Genomic DNA, 22,631 nt, shown 5'->3' with positions numbered 1-22,631 from the left:
TTAACTGGACGTCATCATATTGTTACTCGAACAAATGACTAAGACTGGAGACTATTTACAAGGTACATTTACAAAAGGCAACTGCAGCGCTGGCCACTTCATCCGACAGCTCGAGAGCCAGTGAGCGTTCGTCGTCTTCGTCGGGGCGCCCACGTGCATCGGCCACAGAAACAGGCAATATGCATGTATCATTGCCCCCGGCGGCAAATGCATCTTCCGGGGGTGTGTGAATATCGGTGATGATAGAAGAGAAATATGGCCTGAAACGGTGCGACATGCACAACGTTAGTGGAATTTGGGGCAGATGAGGCGCTGGTACTGACTGGGCGATTTCGTAGATAACTGGAGTCGAGGCCCGCAGCACTCGATATGGGTCTGTGTACCGAGACAGGGATTTTTCTGACAGGCCAACGTGACGAGTCGGGGACCACAGGACCACCAGAGATCCAGGCGAAAAGTCGACGTCTCTGGGTTGGCGATCGTAGAAGCGTGGTTGGTTGTCTTGAGAGGTCAGTTGGCGAGTGCGGGCAATTTCGCGTGCTTGGGCAGCCCTGGTAATGGCGTTAAGTGAATATTCGCTGGCCGACGACGACGAACGCGCGAGCAGACGTGCGTACGATCGGCTCCGTAGATTACGGTCGCTCGAGTGGAAGTTGGATTCGATGGTTTTGGTTTCTAGCTGGAATCATTAGCACTCGACAAACGGACACCGACTATATCAATTTTTCCAATGTAGCCGCTCGTATTTCCATGATTTTTGAGTCATTGAAGTGTTCGACACCCTGCATGGTGAGCTAAGCCTAAGGTTCGACATAGCGGCGAGAGGCCACTGGAGGGGGCGGAGGCTCAGCTCGGAGCCTATGATGGAGGCTGTAGAAGGTTCTGAGATCGATCCGGAAAAATTGAACGTGCCGGGGCAATGGTACGCTAGAAAGAAGAAAGGAAAAGCGGGCCCCCTAGTGGACAACTAGGCACGCCATATGGAACGGCAACGAGCCGCTGTGAAGCTAGCACGGAGGAAGACGGCGGCTAAGTCGGTTGAAAGGCAACTGTCTCGACTTCCGGACGGCGCCGAGAAAATAGCCATGACGCCAGGTGGCGGTCTCGTACGTCTGCTGAAATACGGAAGTGCGTATTTGGCAGACGTAATACTTAGTGCGGCTGGCGTCAGCCCAGACGCCGCCGAAGAGAACGTCATCTCGATGAATGTGAAGCAACATTCCATTCTCGTCGACACTGTCAGCGCGGAAAGGAAGCGAAAATACGCCTACTTGAAGCTCCTCGTGCTCGAAGGGGAAAAGATCGAAATGTCCACGTATATCGCTATGCCGGAGAACTGCGGGAAAGGGGTCGTGCATGAAGTCCCTTTGTCCTTCTCGGACACAGATATCTTGAAAAGGCTGCAAGTCTACGGGAATCATGTGGTCCTGGGAGTGCGACAACCCGGAAGAACATCGAGGACAGTTTTAATACTGTTCGAAGACAAAGAGTGCCGCGGTCGGTGAGACTCACACCCGTGGCGCAACGCTGCGTATTCTACCGCAAGAAGTACCAAGTTCGTAACGCCTGAGGGCAGCTCGCAGACCGCGATTGCCCGGACCTCGCAAATGTGAAATGTCGTAGCTATGGCATGAAGCAACCCCCACAAGACCATTTATCTGAACCCAAGTGCCAACTGTGCGGGATAGGACACCCGCTCGGTGACAGAAAATGTACAGAAGCCTACCGTGTTCGTTACGAGGTGAAGAGGCAGTGGGAACGAAAGGTCAACATGCTACAGCAGCAACTTGAGAAGCAGCAGCAGCAAGCCGGAGCGACTGCCGAGGTGAATAGCCGGGATCGTTCCAAGGTCAGGCGCGGAAACGAGGACTTTCGCGTCAGAACCGACACCTTCCCGAGGCTGGAAGAGACCACCGCGTATCACCAGAAACGTGGCCGTTCGCGCTGCCGCAACAGGCGGCGCTGCGGATCCAGACAAAGGGGGAGATCGAGCTCCAGGGACCCGCGCACCCATTGATTAAGAAGCGGAAGCAGAGCAGGGACCGCAACAATGTAAGCTTTGGCAGGGGGGTTTCCCAGGCAAAATATTGAAAGGATGAGGAGATTGATCAATTACGGAAAGAGCTTGGAGAGCTAAAAGAGGTCATTATTAAGCTCATTCAAGAATATAAAAGCAAAGGGCACGAATTTTTCACAAATCGCCGGAATATAAGAGCATAAGCCCAAAAAACTACGGACATCGTTTGTTGAACAAGGCACAGGAAAATTTCGCATGGCGTGAACTTTCTGTGGATCAGGTTGAATTCCGGCGGTGTTAACGAGATGGCCGAGCATGTTAATTTCACGGCGATCGAAATGGCACTTGGAAGAGTTTAGCTGAAGGCCAGCCCTGCGAAACACGGAGAGTATGGTTGTGAGGCGCCACAGGTGGCTTTCAAAGTTCGGCGAAAACACAATCAGATGGTCGAGGTAACAGAGGCGTGTAGACTACTTCAAGCCGCGCAAGAGAGAGTCCATCATGCGCTCGAATGCAGGTGGCGCATTGCATAATCCAAACGGCATGACTTCAAATTGGTACAGAACGTCCGGTGTGACGAAGGCGGTTATCTCGCGGTCCATCTCATCGACGCTAATCTGCCAATAGCCGGAGCGGAGGTCAATTGATGAAAAGTATTGGGATCCGTGAAGGCAGTCAAGAGCATCATGAATGCGCGGCAGGGGATAAACATCCTTTTTTGTTATCCTGTTGAGGTGACGGTAGTCAACGCAGAAGCGCCCCAAGTTGTCTTTTTTTTCTTTACTAAGACAACCGGTGATGCCCATGGGCTACTGGAATGTTCAATGATGTCCTTGTCCATCATCCTGTCTACTTCTTTCTGTATGATGTCCCTTTCTGTTGCGGAGACACGATATGGCCGCCTAGGAATGGGGCTGGCGTCACCGGTATTGATGCGATGCGTGACAACAGATGTCTGGCGATGTGGACGGTCGTCAAAATCAAAGATGTCCTGAAAAGATGACAGGAGGTGACGAAGATCTGTTGTTTGCTCGGAAGGAAGGTCAGGGGCGATCATCTTACAAACATCGTCCGCAGGCGTCGACTATGGAGGAGTGGGTGACAAAGGTCCATTGGTACCCACGAAGGATTCAGAGATCAAATAAGAAATCTCAAATTCTTCCAAAGGAATGATATGCGCTAGGGCGATACCGTGTGGCAGCATATGCGACGAAAATCCAAAATTGAGGATGGGCACGCGAGCGCAGTTTTTGCGGATCCGGATTAAGGTGCTCGATAGGGCAATATTGCGCGACAAAACCACGTCAGTAAGCGGCGACACGACGTACTCGCCATCAGGTAAGGGAGGACAGGGCGTCAGGAGGACATTTGTAGCCGCCTGTGGAGACAGCCTTACAAACTCAGCAGAACATCAGTGGTGTGAAGCATCAGTTGTTGCGTCGCAGGAAGCGGCAGATCCAACTGTACAACACCTGCGGAGCAGTCAATTTGGGCAGAGTGTTTCGAAAGGAAGTCGAGGCCGAGAATTAGGCCGTGTGGACAGTGTTCAAGGACGATAAATGGAACAATGGTATAATGGCCCCCAATGGTCACACGTGCTGTGCACATTCCAAGGACAGGTGAAGTACTCCCATCGGCGACTCGCACAGTGCACGGTACGGCGGGTGTCAGAACCTTTTTCAGCCTTCGGCGGAGAGCAGCGCTCATAACTGAAAGCTGCACTCCTGTGTCAACGAGAGATCTAACAGGAACGCCATCAACTTCAATGTCCAGTAGGCTTCCACATGTAGGCAGGGTCAACAGAGGATTTGTGGGCCGGGTCGCAGTTGCAGCTTCACCTCCGGGAGCTGCACCACCTAGTTTCCCGAAGCGAAGCGACTGGTTGCAGAAGGGGACGAAGAGCGGTAAACGAGAGGCGAACGGGACCTACGACCTTGCGGAGACGGGGAGCGGCTGGACCTTGGTGGAGCAGTGTCGGCGTTGATGTTTCTAGTCGGCGTATATGGCGAGAAAGTACGATTTTCTGGTACTTGGCGGTAGGACTTGGAGACGACCACCAAGGAGGCGACGACCAATGGTTGCGGCAATTACGGGCGATGTGTCGAATACCGGAACAATTAAAACAGAAAGGTTTATCATCCGCTGTGCGCCAGTCAGCTAGGATGCGACGAGGGGGCGGAAAGCTTTGCGTCTGGGAGCGAGCAGCCGGAGAAATCAGGTAGGTGTTTGTATGGCGGACCGAGAAGAGCGATGGAATTCCCAAACTTGCTATTTCCTCCCGAACGACCGCTTGTAGAAGGGAGATGGCGGGCACGCTTTCTTGACAGTCAGAACGAACTGGAGCCGGAGCCTTCGTCTCAAGCTCACGGCGAACGATGCGCGTGATTGCTTCCGGTCCTGTGGGCTGAACGAAGCGCGGCGGGTCTTCGCAAGAAGATGTCGCGGTGGTATTGGGCAATCGGTCGAAAGTTTGAGCGACGCGGCGGCCCTTCGCTTGTTCGAAGCGCCGGCACTCCTTTATAGTTGCATCAACAGTGGCACAATCCTTGCACATCAGGAGATTGAAGGCATCATCTGCAATACCTTTCAATATGTGACCAATCTTGTCTGCCTAGGTAATGTTGTTATCAACCTTGCGAAAGAAGGCCGCCACATCCTGTATGTAGACGACATAGGATTCTGTGGACGTTTGAACGTGACACGCCAGCTCTTTTTTTGGCCGCCAGCTGCCGACCGACAGGTCTGCCAAATTGGTCTCGCATTTTTTCTTTGCAGACATCTCAGCTCGTTAGGTCGGCTTCGTGTGTGTCGTACCATTGCCTCAGAGTTCCTCGTATGTAAAATATCACTTTTGCTAGCATCATTGTTGGATCCCACCTGTTGTTGTCGCACACTCGTTCGTACATCGTAAGCCAGTCCTCGACATTGGTGTTGTCGCTTGTGTCGATTGATTTTCCATTGTGGCGGCAGGTAGATGACGTCCGCTGCGAAGTTCCGTGATTTTACCCCGCACCTTCGCCAAAATGTTGCAGGAAGAAAACAGGCCCACGAGTATAATATAACGTATATTTACAACTGGCCTATATGGCGTTCAGGCAACTGCCAGACTTCGTCTTCGTCTAGTCCAATTCACCTTCTTCGTTCGCTTCACCGTAACAATATATATATATATATATATATATATATATATATATATATATACACATACATATTGTGAGTATTATTTTACCCCTTCATCTTCCTCATCATTATATATATTTATATATTCATCATCATGTCCAGCGTCGTCGTCTTCAGCGCGCGAGCTTGAAAATAAACTGTTGAGGCTTAACAGCTGTCTCGCAAGTGGTGGTGGCGGCTTTCGATCCCTTGGCCTTCGAGTTTCGATCCCTTCTAGTTTCCCTGGAGCTTCGTTCAGGCCGCCACTTGCTCCACTTTTCCGCCAGCATGCCCCAAGAAGAACCTCCAGGAGCCTCCGGCGTCGCCGTCTCTGCCCCACCGGCCGTTCCTTCATGGACCGTCAGCACGCGGCAGCGAGATCCCACCATGCTTGCTGGCCTTCGTAGTGACGACGTTGATGACTGGCTGGAAAATTATTACCACGTGAGTGAGTCGAACCGGTGGGATGACATGCACAAGCTTCGCAACGTCGCATTCTACCTCACTGATGTTGCCAGGGCTTGGTTTCTCAACCACGAGAGCACCTTGCCTGACTGGGCGGCATTCAAACACCAGCTTCGGCAGATTTTTGGCGCTCCCGACGTTCGCTCTGAGGTCCCCAAGAAAAAAGCTTGATGGACGCACGCAACTTCCCGGGGAAACATACACCTCTTATATCGAGGACGTCCTCGCCCTTTGTCGCCGTGTTGACGCCACAATGACAGAATCTGATCGTGTTCGTCACATCCTAAAGGGCATTGCCTACGTCGCGTTCAACGCACTGGCGATGAAGAATCCATAGACTGTAATTGATGTGATCATGAGTTGCCAACACCTGGACGCACTGCAGGCCATCCGTTTACAACTTGTCGCCGGTGACGCCCCTCCTTCCTCGGATACGGACCTGCGTCTCCTGATTCGGACTCTCATACGCGAAGAGCTGCCAGCGTGTGGCATGCTCAGTCTTCCCGTTCTCAAGCCTCAGCCTTCGGTTCCTGGCCTGCGCGACGTCATCAAAGAGGAGCTGTCCTCCATGGCCTGCGCTGCGAGCTGTGGCCCTACTTCGCCATACACCTCGTATGCTCAGGTCACGGCTATGCAACCAGCGTTCATTCGGACCGCGGCTCCTGCTCCTTCTACTGGCCCCAACCATCTGGCAACACTACCACCCCGTCCGCCTGCCACAGGTTTTAACACTACCCGGCCTACGCCCCGTCCCATTTGTTATTACTGCGATAACCAGGGGCACATCGCGTTTTTGCCGAAGGCGACAACAAGACGAATGCCGTGTCTACAGTATTTATGAGAGATACCCGTTGCTTCCTCCGGCTCCTTCCCAGCGCCGGCTCTCCCCACGCTCACTTTCTCCACCTCTCGAGGCACCTCGCAACTGCTGTCCAGGTCGCCGCCGCTCGCCCTCCCCTCTCCACCGCTCGACATCACCCCTGCAACCGGCCACCCGCACTCCTGACTACCGTTCAGAAAACTATATGGTGCAGTTTTTGGAGGGAAAGCTGGATGGCTCGCACAGAATACAATTCCTCCAGCGTGCCCGGCCAATACTTTATTCGTGTGTGTGGAAGGTGTACCAGTCCTAGCATTGTTTGATACGGGAGCAGCTATTTCCATTATTCCCGCTAGCTTGTGCGCTCGTCTGCGCCAAGTTACTACACTCTTCTTCGCGGTGCAAAAATGGCATTCGGCCATCGGCGCGATGTACCGTTAGAGTTTCGATCGACGGGATTCACCACCATATCCAGTTCGCAGTGTTGACTTCCTATGCTCACATGCTTATACTAGGGTGGGTCTTTCTCTCTTCGGCGTCTGCTTTCATCTCGTGCCGTCAACGCCCCGTTAACTTAACAGAGACCGACCATTCCGACGACGTGCACGAACCACGCCTTCGCTTACGATCTGCTGACAATTGTATGGTGTCCCCTGGTCGTCAGCAACTTCTTGTAGTTAACTCTGACATCGGCGATGGTGACGTTTTAGTTGTACCAACAACCCGTTGCTTATCCAAAGCGGCTGCTCTGGCACCCAGCCTTGTTCGCTTTACCAACGGCGCGGCCACTTTGGCTGTACTCAACACTACCAATGAGCCAGTTCTGCTTTCTAAAGGCGCCGCTCTCTTGTGCGTCTTGGACACACAGCCTGTATCTCTGCTTACCTCGACTACTGCTGTTTCACAACGACCCACAGCTATGAATCCGGTTCCTGCTGTTCTCCCTAGTACCATCAGCTCCGATTTATTGCCGCAGCAGACGGGGGAGTTACTGGCGTTGTTTTCCAAACATAAAGACTCCTTCGACGTATACTCTCCTCTTCTGGGACAGACTTCTGCGACGGTTCATCGCATACACACAGATGGAACTTCCATCGTGCGCAGGCGGCCATATCGCGTTTCTTCCGTTGAACACCAGATAATCGATACGCGCGTTGCCGACATGCTAAAATGTAGCATATTCCGCCCACCCTCAAGCCCTTGGTCGTCACCTGTCGTTTTGCTACGTAAGAAAGACGACGGCTCAGTGCGATTTTGCGCAGACTACCGTGCCTTGAACAAAATAACCCGCAAAGATGTATATCCACTGCCCTGCATCGATGATGCGTTAGATTCATTACAAGGCGCGGTGTATTTCTCCAGCCGTGATCTACGCTCCGGATACTGACAGATACCCATGCACGAAGCAGACAAGGAGAAAACCGCATTTGCCACACCCGATGGACTTTATGAATTTAATGTAATGCCGTTCGGCCTGTGTAATGCTCCCGGCCCATTTGAGCGGATGATTTACACCGTACTACGGGGCCTAAAGTGGAAGACTTGCTGATGCTACCTTGACGATATCATCATATTGTCGTCGACCTTCCATCAGCACTTGCAGCGCCTCGACGAAGTCCTGACATGCCTCTCAGCTGCTGGCCTTCAGCTGAATAAAAAAAAGTGCCACTTCGCCAGCAAAACCATTAAAGTGTTCGGACACCTTGTCAGCAAAGAGGGCCTTCGACCCGACCCCGACAACATTACCGCTGTCCTCCGCTTCCCCAGGCCACAACATGCCAAAGACTTGCGTAGCTTCCTAGGCCTAGCTTCGTATTTCCGGCGCTTCATACGTAACTTCGCCACCATTGCGGCGCCGCTCCATCAACTCCATCCTTCTGGAGCTCCCTACGTATGGTCGGACGAATGCCAGACTGCTTTTGACGCTCTCAAGCTTGCTATCACGTCAGAACCTTTGCTTTGTCATTTCCACAACAGCGCACCCACTCTACTACATACTGACGTCAGCAAAATTCTGAAGAACGTGTGGTTGCATGTGCAAGTCGCACGCTAAGAGCTGCAGAGAAAATTTATACGATTACCGAGCAAGAGTGTCTCGGCGTTTCGGCCTTATCTGCATGGCCGCCACTTTACGGCCGTTACTGACCACCACGCCTTGTCCTGGTTGGCGACGCTAAAGAATTTAACGGGACGTCTCGGCCGTTGGATACTTCGTTTACAAGAATACGACTTCGATGTCACCTACAAGTCCAGAAAGAAACACCAGGATGCCGATGCTCTCTCTCGTTGTCCCCTACCACCGTCTTCAAACGCTGCTTCCTTACCACCTTTCGTGAGAAAACCGCAGGACGCGTCGCCTGCATTCCCTTCGCTCGCTCCTCTCGACCGACTCCCATCCAGCCATTCTCATACGTTTGCCTCTAGCCAACGTAATAACTCCTACTGCCACTCCGTTATGGAACATATTCGCGGATCATCTCGCACACCCACGCTGGGCTCCGTCGGCAGGTGAAGAACTTCAAGATCGAAAATTCGATATTATACCGGTACGTGTTTCATCCTGAAGGACATCGCCGGGTTCCCGTCATTCCCCGATCACTTTGCGCCCAGATATTGGAGACCTTCACGACAATCCCACTGCTGGTCACTTTGGTTTCCATAAAACGTATGAGCGAATTCGCAGCCACTTTTCTTGGCTTGGACTTGCAACCAGCGTAGCGAAATACGTGGCTTCCTGTTCGCTCTGCCAACACCGCAAACGACTAACATCACCTCCGGTTGGACTGCTCTAGCCTGTCCCGTGTCCTGAAACGCCTTTCGCAGTCGTTGGTATCGACCTCTATTGACCGCTACCCTTAACCACCGGCGGCAAACGATGGATCGTCACAGCTGTAGACCACTTGGCACGGTACACGTAAACAGCCCTACTATCTTCGGGATCCGCAGAGGAGGTTGCAGCCTTTTTATGGAAGCCACCTTTTTACAGCATGGAGCCCCACGTGTCCTTTTGTGTGACCGCGGCAGGACCTTTCTCTCTAAACTTCTCGACGATGTTCTCCGTGCGTCCAATATCATCCATAAAACGACTTCCAGCTACCGCCCTCAAACTAATGGTCTTACAGAGCGCTTTCATCGCACGCTGTCCGACATGATATCTATATACATCAACCCTGACCACACCAATTGGGATGCCATTCTACCATTCGTCACTTTCGCATACAACACGGCCGTCCAACGCACTACGGGGTACTCGGCCTTTTTCCTTGTGTATGGTCGCCAACCGCTCACTATCCTCAACGTTTCTTTCTTCGGTGTCCCCGTGCCTTCGTCCAGATCAGTGTGTGAGCAGTTCGTTTCGCGTATTGTCCCGGTGTCGCGAACGTGCCCGCCTCAACACCGACGCCAGAAACAAGGCCGCAAAATTCACAATGATGCATCTGTCCGTGTCGTTTCCTTCCACCCAGGAGAGGAAGTGTTACTGTGGACCTCAGTTCGCGCTCCTGGATTGTGCGAGAAATTTCAGTCACGTTTTATCGGGCCCTACATTGTTCGAGAAGAGACCTCACCAGTTAACTATCGTGTCACTTCAGTTGTTCCGCCTTTGGACGGCCGCTGCCGTGCCACAGAGATTGTGCATGTTTCGCGTTTAAAGCCTTTGATACGGAGTTAAATTTCCCGCCATAATCAGTGTAACCAGGGGCCAGGTTGGCCGCTTCCACGTGCGGAGGAAATTGTGTGAGCATTATTTTACCCCTTCATCTTCTGCATCTCTATATATTCATCATCATGGCCTGCGTCATCGTCTTCAGCGCGCGAGCTGCGAAATTAACCGTTGAGGCTTAACAGCCGTCTCGCAATATATATATGTATATATTCTAATATGAATACGTTACAAGAGAGTAGCAGACAGCGCATCTCGACCAGAGCAGCTCAAGCAATCTCGAGCTCGCGCCTCCCGGACGACTGGCGATGTGTCTGCAGCGCTGGGCATTCCTGTTCACTACAATCACCCCCAATTGGAAAAGGAGCCATCCTGACGACTCATGGTGAACACAGAATCATGGGGTCGTAATACGGCTTCTGGCGGTGTACGTGGTCGGTTTCACAGCCGCGTCATCGTTGGTTCGTAGATGGCGTGACAGACTCAACAATACAGTTCACACGTGATGTCCGCGCGAGAACACGGTATGGTCCTTGATGTTTGGACTCAAGCTTGAGTGAGAGTCCAGCAGGAACGGCGGGAACCCAAAGCCAAATAAGGGATTCCGGATTAAAGGGACAATGCGGGTGATCACCGTTACGTGGAGACGTTTGTTGCCATTGGTCGACGGCTGTAAAGGAACGAGCGAGCTGACGGCATTCTTCTGCGCGGCGGGCAGCTTCAGAGATGGGCGTACATTCGGATGAGTCGGGTCTGTACGGAAGAATGGTATCGAGGGCCGTCGAAGGTTCGCGACCATACATGAGGAAGAATGGGGAGAAGCTTGTGGTCGCCTGTGGTGCAGTGTTGTACGCAAACGCGATGAATGGCAAAATGAGGTCCCAATCAGTGTGATCAGAGGTGACGTATTTGGAGAGCATGCCACCAAGTCTGCAGTTAAATCTTTCAATCAGACCATTAGTTTGAGGATGGTAGGCGGTTGTGGTGCGATAAACGATGCGGCATTCAACAAGGAGCACGTTTACGACTTCGGAGAGGAAGACATGTCCTTTATTACTCAAAAGTTCGCAAGGTGCACCGCGACGGAGAATAAAGTTTTCCAGGAGGAAGGATGCTATATCACGAGCTGTGGCAGCAGGCAGAGCGGCTGTTTCACCGTATCGCGTCAAATGGTCGACGGCGACGACTATTCAGCAATTCCCGGAAGCCGTGCTCGGAAGGGGTCCCTACAGGTCAATACCAATGTGATCGAAAGGCCTGGCAGGACACTGGCTTGGCTGCAGTGGACAAGAGACATGCGGAGCAGGAACCTTGCGGCGTTGGCACTGAGGGCACGACCGAATGTACTTGCATACAAAAGTATACATGCCACGCCAATAATACCTGGAGCGAAGCCGGGTGTACGTCTTGAAGACACCCGCATGTGCACACTGCGGGTAAGTATGGAAGGCAGAACATATTTTACCACGTAGATGTCGAGGTATGACCATCGACCACTTGCGGACGTTAGAGACGTATTTCCGGTGATAGAGTAGTCCATCCCGAGTTTCGAAGTGAGATGCTTGGCGGCGCTAACCTCGAGAAGGTGAAGGAACAGTCGACGGGTTTGGAAGGAAGCGGATAAGAGTACTAATCCAGGCAACCTTGCGTTGCTTCGAAGCCATGTCGCAGCCTGCTGGGAACGAAAATACTTGGTCAACGGCACAGAGGCAGGCATCTCTTTCGGTTGACATGGGCGTACGAGAAAGCGCATGGGCATCAGTGTGGCGGCGGCTAGAGCTGTAGACAACGCGCACGTTGCAATCTTGCAACCTCAAAGCCCAGCGAGCTAATCAACTTGAGGGGTCCCTCAAGATGGACAGCCAAGAAAGTGCATGGTGGTCGGTAATCACGTCGAAGGGGTGGCCATACAGGTAGGGCCGAAATTTACCAAGTGCCCAGATTATAGCCAAACATTCCTTCTCCGTAACGAAATAATTCTTCTCTGCTTTGGTGAGGGTGCGGCTTACGTATGCAACGACGTACTCATCGAATCCAAGTTTGCGCTGCGCGAGCACAGCGCCGAGTCCAACCCCGCGGGCCTCGGGGTGCGCTTCGGTCGGAGCTGTCGGGTCGAAGTGGCGCTGTATAGGCGGCGAGGTCAGTAGACGACGCAACTCTTGGAAGGCATCTGCACAAGTGGACCATCAGGCGTAGTCGTTTAAGTCGCTCCGTAGAAGCTGATTCAAGGGAGCGGTGATGGATTCGAAATTCCGAATGGAGCGGCGAAAGCAAGAACACAGGCCAAGGAAGCTGCGAAGTTCTCTTTCGGAGGAAGGTTTGGGAAAATCAGCAACCGCACGGAGCTTGGCGGCGTCAGGAAGAATACCGTGTTTAGATACTACATGGTCAAGGATGGTGAGCTGACTTGCACCCAAATGGCATTTCTTCAGGTTGAGCTGAAGGCCGGTGGAAATTAGGCACTGTAACACTGCTTCCAGCCTACAGAGAGGGGCGGGAAAATTGGGTGAAAAAATAACCGCATCATCTAAGTAGCACAGGCATGTTGTCCACTTGAGACCGCGCAAAAGGTTGCCCATCGTACGCTCAAATGTTGCGGGGGCGTTGCAAACCCCGTAAGGCATGGCCCTAAATTCATATAGGCCATCTGGTGTTACAAAGGACGTTTTAGGTTGGTCTTCGGGTGCCATGGGGACGTGCCAATAGCCGCTGCGTAGGTGGATAGAAGAGAAGAACTTCGTGCCTTGGAGACAGTCAAGGGCGTCGTCAATTCTCCGAAGAGGGTAAACATCTTTACGAGTTATTTTGCTAAGACAACGATAATCGACACAGAATCGAATCGATCCATCCTTCTTCTTAACAAGAACAAAGGGAGATGCCCATGTGCTGTCCGAAGGCTGAATGACGCCGTACTTGAGCATGTCAGCTACTCGGTCGTCGATAACACGGTGCTCTGTGGCAGATAGATGATATGGTCTCTGTCGCAGTGGCGCACTGGTACCCGTGTCGATGCGATGACAAACAGTTGACATGGGGCCCAAGGGGACATGCTGGCAATCGAAAGGCAAACGGAACTTGTCGAGAAGGCGTAGAAGCTGGGCACGTTGAGAAACAGTCAACGTTTTGGCGATGGAGCTATGTAAAACATGGGGCAAAGTCGGCTCCTGCGCACGGTTACAGATCACTCCGGCGACCTCATGAGTGGCGATGGAATCAGTTGGCAAGTCAATGATGGCAGCAGGGTCGAGACACTGGGCGCGGCCAACGCACTCCCCACGAAGCAATCTGAGAGGGCAGGACAATCGGTTGGCGACGAGCAGCCTGCTGACTACGGCATGAACGTCCAAACGAGCGAAAGGCAGCGGGGAACATCTGCGACGAGCGAAACTTGCACATGGCGTAAACGGTACGCAGGCCTTAGCAACAATGTTGCATGACACTGTGGCAAGGGCAGATGAGTGTGGTGGAATTGTAACATCTTCGGCACCAAATAATTTATCTTCAGATTGACGAGCGTCAAGGAGTCGGGCATTACACAGCGTTTGAAATTGCACTTCAGCACGAAAACAGTCGATGGCGGCCTTATTAGCGGAAAGGAAGTCCCAGCCCAAAATAAGATCGTGGCAACAAGAACACAGCGCCAAAAATTCGACGGTGTAGAGGAGGCCGTTGATCACAACGCGAGCAGTCCACACAGCTGCAGGCGTGATGCGGTCTGCGCTGGCAGTTCGAAGTGACACGTTGGACTGTGGCGTCGTAACTTTTCTGAGCGAACGGACAAGTTTAACACTAATACCTGAAACTGCGGCACCAGTGTCAACGAGGGCGAGTGAAGCGACGCCATCCACATATACGACAATAACATTAGTTGGAGAAGGGAGAGGCCTTGGTCTGTTTATGCTGACGCAGTTCTTGGCGCTGGAACTGCGACAATTAGTTTTCCTGTTCCGGCAAAGAAGGATGACGGCCCATCGGCGAAAGCGAGTGGCGTCGAGGCTATGGCGAACGGCGGTCAACAAGAGAGTGGTGGTCAGAGTAGAAAGACCAGGGTTCTGAGACGCGGAGGTTTACGAGTATGGGGAAGCGTATGTTGCGGCGTCGAAGCTACGGCGGTAGGACGTTACGCGGCAACGACCGAATTGTGCAACGTGACCATGTAGACCACAGGCAAAACATATTGGCCGGTTGTCTGGAGTGCGCCATTGTCCACTGCTGTGTGGGTACCGCGGTTGAACGAAGTGAGGAGCTGGATGCAGTGGCAAGACTGATGGCGATGGCGCAAAGGTCGGAGGTGGTGGCCGCGCGAGAGCCTCGGCATAGCTGAGAGGTGCAGTCAACTCATGAAAAAAACGGGAGTCGGCCCCAGGGGAGTCTCGCTGGCAGAAGGGAGAGCAGCGCACACTTGATCGTGGATGACCTGGCGAAGGTTGGCCGGCAAAAGCGAAGGCGGTGGCGTGGCTGAGGACAGCAGCGAAAGCTGACGAGCGACCTCAGGACAAACGAACTCTTTTATTTGGCAAAGCAGGGAGTCCACCGCAGGAGCCGCGGTCATGTTCGCGAGGGTTTTGTCAGACGCAGGGGAGTGCCGCGTAAGCAGACGCTGTCTGCAGAGGTCGTCGATACTCTTGCAAAGCTCAATGACCTGAGAAAGAGTGCCTGTGTTTTTGGACAGCAGCATATGAAAGGAATCGTAGGAAATGCCCTTCATGATGTTACGTACCTTGTCTGCCATCGTCTAGTTGACAAGCCGGCAGAGGTCGACGACGTCCTTTATGTAGGTGGTGAACGTTTCACCAGTTTGCTGGGATCGGCTTCGTAGGTGATGTTCAGCGCGGCGTTTGCACACGCCAGGGTGGCCGAAAACTTCCGCGATGTTGGTTTTGAAGTTAGACATGTGCGGAGGTCGGCTTCGTGGTTTTTGAACCACAGCTTGGCGACGCCCGATAAATAGAAGATCGCGTTGCCGAGCTTGATGTGATCGTCCCATTTGTTGGTGTTGCTGGCGCGCTCATACGATTCCAGCCAATCTTCAACGTCTTTCTCATCGGCGCCACTGAAGATATCAGGATCGCGTTGACGCTGGGCGCCGGCACATACGATGGCTGGAGTAACTGGTGGGGATGGTGAGATGGGGTCGTCAGGCATGACGGACGGCAAAGTTCGGGTGCGTAATTCCAGGTTGGGGGAAAACCGCAGCACCTTCACCAGAATCTAATATGAATACGGTACAAGAGAGAAGCAGGCAGTGTGTCTCGACCACAGCAGCTTAGGCAATCTCGAGCTCGCGCCTCCGAGACGACTTGCGTTGTGTCTGCAGCGCCGGGCATTCCTTTTCACTACAATATATATATATATATATATATATATATATATATATATATATAGTGACACAGGCCTCTGGCTGTGGACGACACGAATGACGCCGAGTGGAAGATGCAATGGCGCAGGCTTAGGCAGTCGCACCAGCAACAACGTCTAGCGCGAGCCCCACTTGCGTAGCGATGACGGTCCGGCGGCGGAGCTCTGGACGGCGCAATTCTTTTTTATTACATTTTCCCCCCTCGCCGATCACTGAGCCGCACAGGTAGCTAAGGTGTCGTGAGGAGGAAGGGCTCGGGATACGGATTGAGACCATCTAAATACACAATTTCGCGGCCTCGGCGACGCAGGTCCATAGAAAGCGTGAGAGCTTCGATGACGTAGTTTACTGGACAAATTTAGAGAGGTATATAGAGGCAAACTTGGAGGAGACACCCGGTGTCGAAGTAGGAGGCACCGACAACCAAACGAGGGCCTCAGGCGAAAGCTGGTGGTGGGGGCGCCCATCGTCCTGACGAAATGCCTCAGCTCCGTACCCCGTGAACCAAGCAAATAGCTGGGTTCCTACACTTCTGCCCCTTCATTACCTTTAAAAGCCATCCCTAATATAATATCAAACAAAGACAGAGTTCTTCAATGACGTGGGCTGCAACGAAACTTATCCAAAATATGTCAAATCTCTTGCGAATCCATCGCTGCAACTGCACGAAGGTCAGCTGTCATGGTGGAGAGTGCACCGAGCCACCGAAAACGAGAACAAATGCGGAAAAGGGCGCAAAAAATACCAAGTGATGGCTTTCAACCAAGTCGGCGACGCAGACCTTCTGTCCTGCCTCCTAGCATGTTCCTCGCAGCAGCTGTGGCGGCAAGATAAATGTATGTCGCTACCTTTAGTTAGATGCATGGAGCTTACGCATCCGCGGTAGCGGCGGCTTCAGGAGAAGGCGCGCGTCGGTTGTGCGGGTGAAACAACTACAAAACAAAAACGTACTAGAAAGCTCGCATTCCTTCACACCGTTCGCCGCAAGCCTTTCCCACTGAATATTGCGGTTGCATACACTGCAATTGCCGGAAACCAGGAAGTGTATCATACGAAGGAGGGATTCACGTAAGTATACTTTCGCATGTAAACGAAGAACCCGCGTAGCAACGGATTCGTTGTGTTACAGTGCAATGGGTAGGACACATATGGTGAAGACTCCCCAAGAACAGCTTGCATACGAGGTATGTATGGTAAAGTACATTTCTCTTCTCTCTGGTCCACTCTTTGTCGGTCCACGAAGTAGACCCGCAAGCCAATCGCAGGTCACTGAAACGTCTTAGGCTAAGAATTATATAATGTGCACGTCAATGGCGCCATGTGAAAAATTTCAAGCTACGTCGCAATGTGCATTCATTCTACATGTCATTTAGAGCTTCGCTGTCCAAGCACCTTCACAGCGTGGATTGGAGAACATTTTTTTACTTAAAACTAGCTGGATTTGTTGCCTCTCTACATGAAATTATCCCGTACTACATCGTTATTTAGTGGCGTATTTAGGAAATAATTCTCTGCTAACCTATGTTATTACCTTGTACAACCCGTAAATTTGACTTGTGTCTCTTTGCTAAAATTGCATTTGCACCCCCTGCATCGTACCTCCTCTTATAGTTGATGTTACTAATTCATTTTGGTAGTGTTCGCGGTACATCAATCAATTTATATTTATTTATTTTGATAAAATATGCTGTATATCTTTTGCGACACGTAACATTTCCAAATACTGCTCTTTGACCATTTTATGCCATTGTAATTGTGTGCTAGTTTGATACGGTTTTGCAGCAAAGCTGTTGCTGTCTCGGTGGTCGGCATTATTCGTGTCCGTACGTTAGCAGAAATAATCATCATCAGCGATGGCTCATACTCCCTTAATCACGTGCCTAGGAGTCCCGCAAGCCATATCGAGTCACCTCACAATTGCAGAAGCGCGGGACCCAAATTTCACCCTAATTCGCAGCCTGGATACGTGCCTACATCTTTTCAAAACCTGTACCCCGAATTATGCGCACCCACTTATTTGCCTGATAGAGAACCATGCAGGCGCACAGATGCACGCCATGTTTCAAGGACACAAAACACTAATGACGACTTCCATGATATTTTTTTTTTCTTGGCACCCAGACCTCTGCTACCCACCATGGCTTCCACAGGCTCCGAAAATAGAAAAAAAGTTCAATCGAAGGGCTTAAATATAAAAGCGGCGTCTGCACATTAGCAGCGAAACAATTTCCTTTACATCAGCTATTTGAGAAGTACCTAGAATCTATTTACGTCTACATGGATGGTTCCATAACTGAACAAAGTGCAACCGCAGCTTATGTTTTACCACGCTTACAGGTAGAGTTTTTCGACTGATACGCACTTCGGCACAAACAATAGGGGAATTATTGGCAATTATCCAAAGCACTTACTTTAATAAAACAAATAGACACCAGAAATATGTGTGTAGTTTATGCAGGCCCCGTATGCGCTTTAGGATGTCTTGAAAATATTGCTTACGGCCAACCAAAAGCACGAAAAACGTACAGAGTACTGAACAGTTTACCTGAGGCTACTGAAAGAAAACATCAAGTCATGCAGAAGTGGGTCCCGCTACATGTTGGCATAGCAGGCAACGAATTAACGGAATCGTTGGCGAAATCTGCCCATAAATATGCCGAAATTCAGATCATCCCTTTATCCCCAATGGACACGCGACGCATATGAAGAATACCAAAGGAATACTTGTGTATGTCATCCTGGTTTAATGAAAATACTAAGGAATACACTCTTCACGAAGTGTAGCCTCAACTCAAATACCAAGGCAATTCATTTACTTCGCCTTGGAACGGCATATACCCGACATTTCCTATATCGCATAAAACGCGATTCTTCCCCAGCTGGCTCTTGCGGGCACGACGATGAGGATGTTCACCATATATTGCTCGAATGCCTCAGATACGCGATGCAAAGACGGCACCTAGAGCAGGAGCTAAACTCCAGGGATCCTAAGCGGCCTTACTCACTCGCAACATTACTGGGCCCATGTCCATATAAAACAACACGGTAAAAAACATTGAAGGCATTTCAACAGTTTCACGAAGACACTCTTATCCTTAACAAGTACTACGTAGCACACCGACTATTCAAGCGATGTAACTATAAGTTGCCATTATTATGTGCAATTATTAGCACTTTTATATTACCTCTTGTACTTTTTGTGTGGTGCGCCTACATTATTTTGACTCCATGCAATTGCTCATCTGTATATATGCTCATCGCATTCTGCATCAAGGCCGCTTGTGTGTGTTTGTGACTGTTTACAAACTTATTGAGGGGCAACTTGCATTTCCTTTTTATATGTATATCTTCCTGGTTGTATAAGACTCTCTGGTGTGGATTTCTGGACACTGTGACTTGGTTTATTTTCATGTTCGTGCTACATATATTTTTACAGTGTTGTTTCTGCTAAACCAAACGAAGCACCCGTCCCTATTATAAGGGGATTACATCTCTTTTATTTTCATTTCAATAAAAAAATGAAATCCCTCATCCAACTCGGAATGCAGAGGCTACAAGCCCTCAGGAAATCGAAGCGAAAAGCGCATACATTCATCGAAATCAAGCATCCAAAGAACAGAATAGCGTACAGTTCAATAAGCAACAAGTGTTTATCATCATCACTAATGGCGCCTACCCCGTAAGCTAGTAAAAAATGCAATGGGTCTTAGCCGCTAAGAGAGAGGCTACAATTGCCCAGAAGAGGGCAGTGAACAGGCATACGTTCGTTGAAATAACTCTTACAACACACAGGACAGCATACGGTCTAATGAATAAGATGCTCAAAACATGCTTCCGAACCATAAAATTGGGTATTGCGTAACGCTCGCACTAGCTGCAGAGGTGGTTTTGCAACAGCTTCGCTAGACATGCAGTTTAGCAGGGCCGAGATTGCGAGTAAATTGTTTTCTTTCGTTAAATAAATGCGCTTGCTATGAATGTACTCCCAAGAAATCCTCCTAACAAATTTTTTTCGTAGAATCTCATGGTGTAAAACTGTTGTAGCGTACTGATTTGGAAACAAATACGAAATAAAAATATATGAAAGTGGCACACGTTTTGAACGAATGGTTATTTTCAAATTTACGTCCCACGAGACACCAGTTGACCTAGAAGCAGCAGTAGCCTTATCAAACGACAAAGGTGGTAGTGGGATGTATGCAATAGGCACTTGGCTTTAAAAAACCGAAAACCCAAGAAACATACGGGGCGCACGATGCATTGCGAATAGTGTAAAAAGAACGTTTGGTGAGTGATAACACCCGTATCCAGCAACAAATAAGCGTATCAACCTGTTCTACCATTCTCTATTACCTATATAACAACTGCTTCAGCTTCAAACAAATAGTTGAACGCGAACTGCTGTTTTTTTATAAATGCAATACGCATGGCTATAATTTCAAGCGGGAAGCCCCTTAACAGGATGAACAACATTGAGCAATGATAACACAGAACGTTACTTACCAACGAGAGTCGTTTCATAGACAAGGCCAGCAGTCATAAGGAAAGCAAAAGAGCGCAAGCCGACGTTGAGCATAGCGAGCCACTAGACACATTGAGTGATCGTGGGTGTGGTGCATGTATATGTATATCTTACTTGAGGTCAAAGCGTGCCCGTAAACATCGGCGTTCTAGGCGATATTTTGTCAGTAAAATGCCAGACTGGCAAATGCTCCAGCGCTTCCGTACGTCTGTGACGTATATATCATGTTTATGACTTCCCGGCATGTCAAAAAGAGAACAGTTCTTTTACTGACAAGAGGTACCAACAAATACTAACAGCTAAAACATACGAATACCATTATATGGCTGCGTCGTTTGCACGCAGGAGAAATACATACTTCGAAACTGTATTCAATTAAAGGGAGAACATAAACAAGCCGCAGTTTCACCCGGAGGCGAAGCATCGATTGCGATAGCGAATTAGTGGAGGACTATACCAAGTAAGAAAAGTTGTTTATCCGCTGTGTAAACTTGTAACCATAGGCATAATAACTAAATTATCAAGCGCGATGTTTAGAGAGAGAGAGAGAGAAACAAATGAGAGAAAGGCAGGGAGATTTACCAGAGTGAAAACCTTAAGCAAAACATTGTGGTTAGGAAGCGTGGCGGCGACAGCGAGAGAATTGACATTCGTGCTGCCTCTCGCATCAACGCGAACTAAGCTGCGAAAACACCGGGCACGGCGGTCTCTCTCCCCGTCACACATGGCTTTTAGGATAGCGCGGCGGCAGCCGTAGTGCAGATGGGGCCAATGCGAAAAAAAGTCATAGGACTGCGTGGCCCACGCTGCACAGTCACAGCGTAGGCAGGAGTAGCGGCTTCGTAAGAGCTTCATTCCTGGCACCATGCACTACAGGGTCTTGGCGACGAAGTCGGTTGGCGTCTTTTTCACTTAAATGATCTGAAATGTGCGCACGCCATCTGCGTCGAGCTGCGGCTTGTACCGCTGTCTGCACAGCGGTCTGCTGAGCCCGATGTTGCCTGGTTGTAGCCGCGCGCTTATCTCTACGATTCGCTGCTTCAGCATCGGTTCGTACTTTGCGAGGGGGCGCCTTAACGTGTACTGAAAAGTAAGCGCAGGTATCCAGGCTACGGGGCTCACATCTCACATTCCTTGACCCGTTGCACACTACGTTAATGCTGGTGTTTATGATGATAATGCTTTTTTGGAATCCCCTGCATAAAGGGTTGGTGACAAATAGGCACCTGTACTCCGAGAGTTAACCAGGTCCAGCTACATGCACAATGCAATCGCTATATGCAACTATAACCGAAATGTTAAATACGCTAAAATATAACCGTGCTCTTATGTATAGTTTGTACGTATATATTCTACACGGCGCGCATGTGACATCGCATGTCAAATCACACGATACCATGGTAATGATGATAATGATTAGGATTTATTGGAATTCCCTTTCGAAACGCGATGGGGACAGTCACCTAGTCTGCTTGAATTTAGCAGGTTTGCCATGCATACTTGTCCCTACAGCAATAATTATATCTCTCCATAACATTCTTTTTCTTCCTGTAGACTTCACCACCTACCTGGTACCGCTACATATCAACTCCTACAGGGCGCGCCACCTGATGTAATAATATGCAACTGCAAATGCAAAGGGCGCCCGTATAGAAGCTACGTGGCGCATTTCACGTCGCAGAACAAATAGCACGATACCATGGTAATTGTGATGATGAATATGGTTTATTGGCATCCCCTTCGAAACGCGGCGTTGACATAGTCACCTATCCAGCTTGAGTTAATTACGCACAGAATGAATATTTTTCTTGAATTGTCCTATGCTTTTCTTAAACTTCTTTTACTTCCTCAAACGTTCTCTTTACCAAACTTGTACCAGTGACTCTGCATCTGCTACATGGCGTTCTAGCTGGTGTAATATGAAGCAACTTCAATGCAAATAGTGCATGTATCGACGCTACGCGGCGCACGTCTCACATCGCATCGAGTGGCATGATACGATGGTAGTGATGTCAATGAAGATGATTTGTTCAGATCCTTTCAATTCAATCAGGCCCATAATATGTTTTTTCCCTAGCATTTTCCTATGCATCTCCATATATTTCTTTTTCTTCGTCATTCCACGTCTAACTACCTTGTACATCTGGTACACGGAGTTCTATCAGGTATAATAATATACAACATTCAATGCAAAATGTGCACGTATCGACGCTACGCCGCTCACATGCCACATGGCGCGCCTCCTCGCACGCTAGGACGCGTTTACAAGGCATTTGTCTGCGGCATGCTAGCGCGCGCTGTCGTGGTTCGGGGTAGAAGGAAGTCTGTGTCCCTAACGTTCGTTCTTTTTATATTCTCCGCTCCAAAGGATTTATCGGTCTCTAGCCGAGAGGCTGCGTAAGCTTCAGCCAGCAGCAATGACTACGGTATTCTGCTACCTCGTCTTCCTACCGGTAAGCTGGTTGTGGCATGCTGACTTAGGTGGTCGACCGTACAGAACTCAAGCCTTCAGAGACGCCCTTCAATATGTAATTAACCTGAATGAAAGAAGTTCCATCGGTCAATTTCAGATGTCGCAAGTGTGGATGGTCATATGGCAATCAACAATGACAAAATCAGAGCTAGTCA

The 22,631-nt window shown here is 50.2% G+C and overlaps 1 protein-coding gene across 1 annotated transcript in view; it reads right to left on the bottom strand.

Moving 5' to 3' along the window:
• The window catches only part of LOC142589088 (uncharacterized), a 45,075-nt gene extending 25,015 nt beyond the window's left edge, over positions 1-20,060 (bottom strand). The window contains exon 1 of the mRNA XM_075700875.1: positions 19,985-20,060. Within this exon, the coding sequence (XP_075556990.1) occupies positions 19,985-20,057 (73 nt within the window). The 5' untranslated portion in view covers positions 20,058-20,060. The remainder of the gene's footprint in view (positions 1-19,984) is intronic.
• Between the last annotated feature and the right edge of the window lie 2,571 nt (positions 20,061-22,631).

The sequence above is a fragment of the Dermacentor variabilis genome, chromosome 7, assembly GCF_050947875.1.
Source record: "Dermacentor variabilis isolate Ectoservices chromosome 7, ASM5094787v1, whole genome shotgun sequence".
NCBI classification, from domain to species: Eukaryota; Metazoa; Arthropoda; class Arachnida; order Ixodida; family Ixodidae; genus Dermacentor; species Dermacentor variabilis.
Note: the sequence above shows the minus strand (reverse complement) of the source record. Positions and strands in the feature narration are given on the sequence as shown.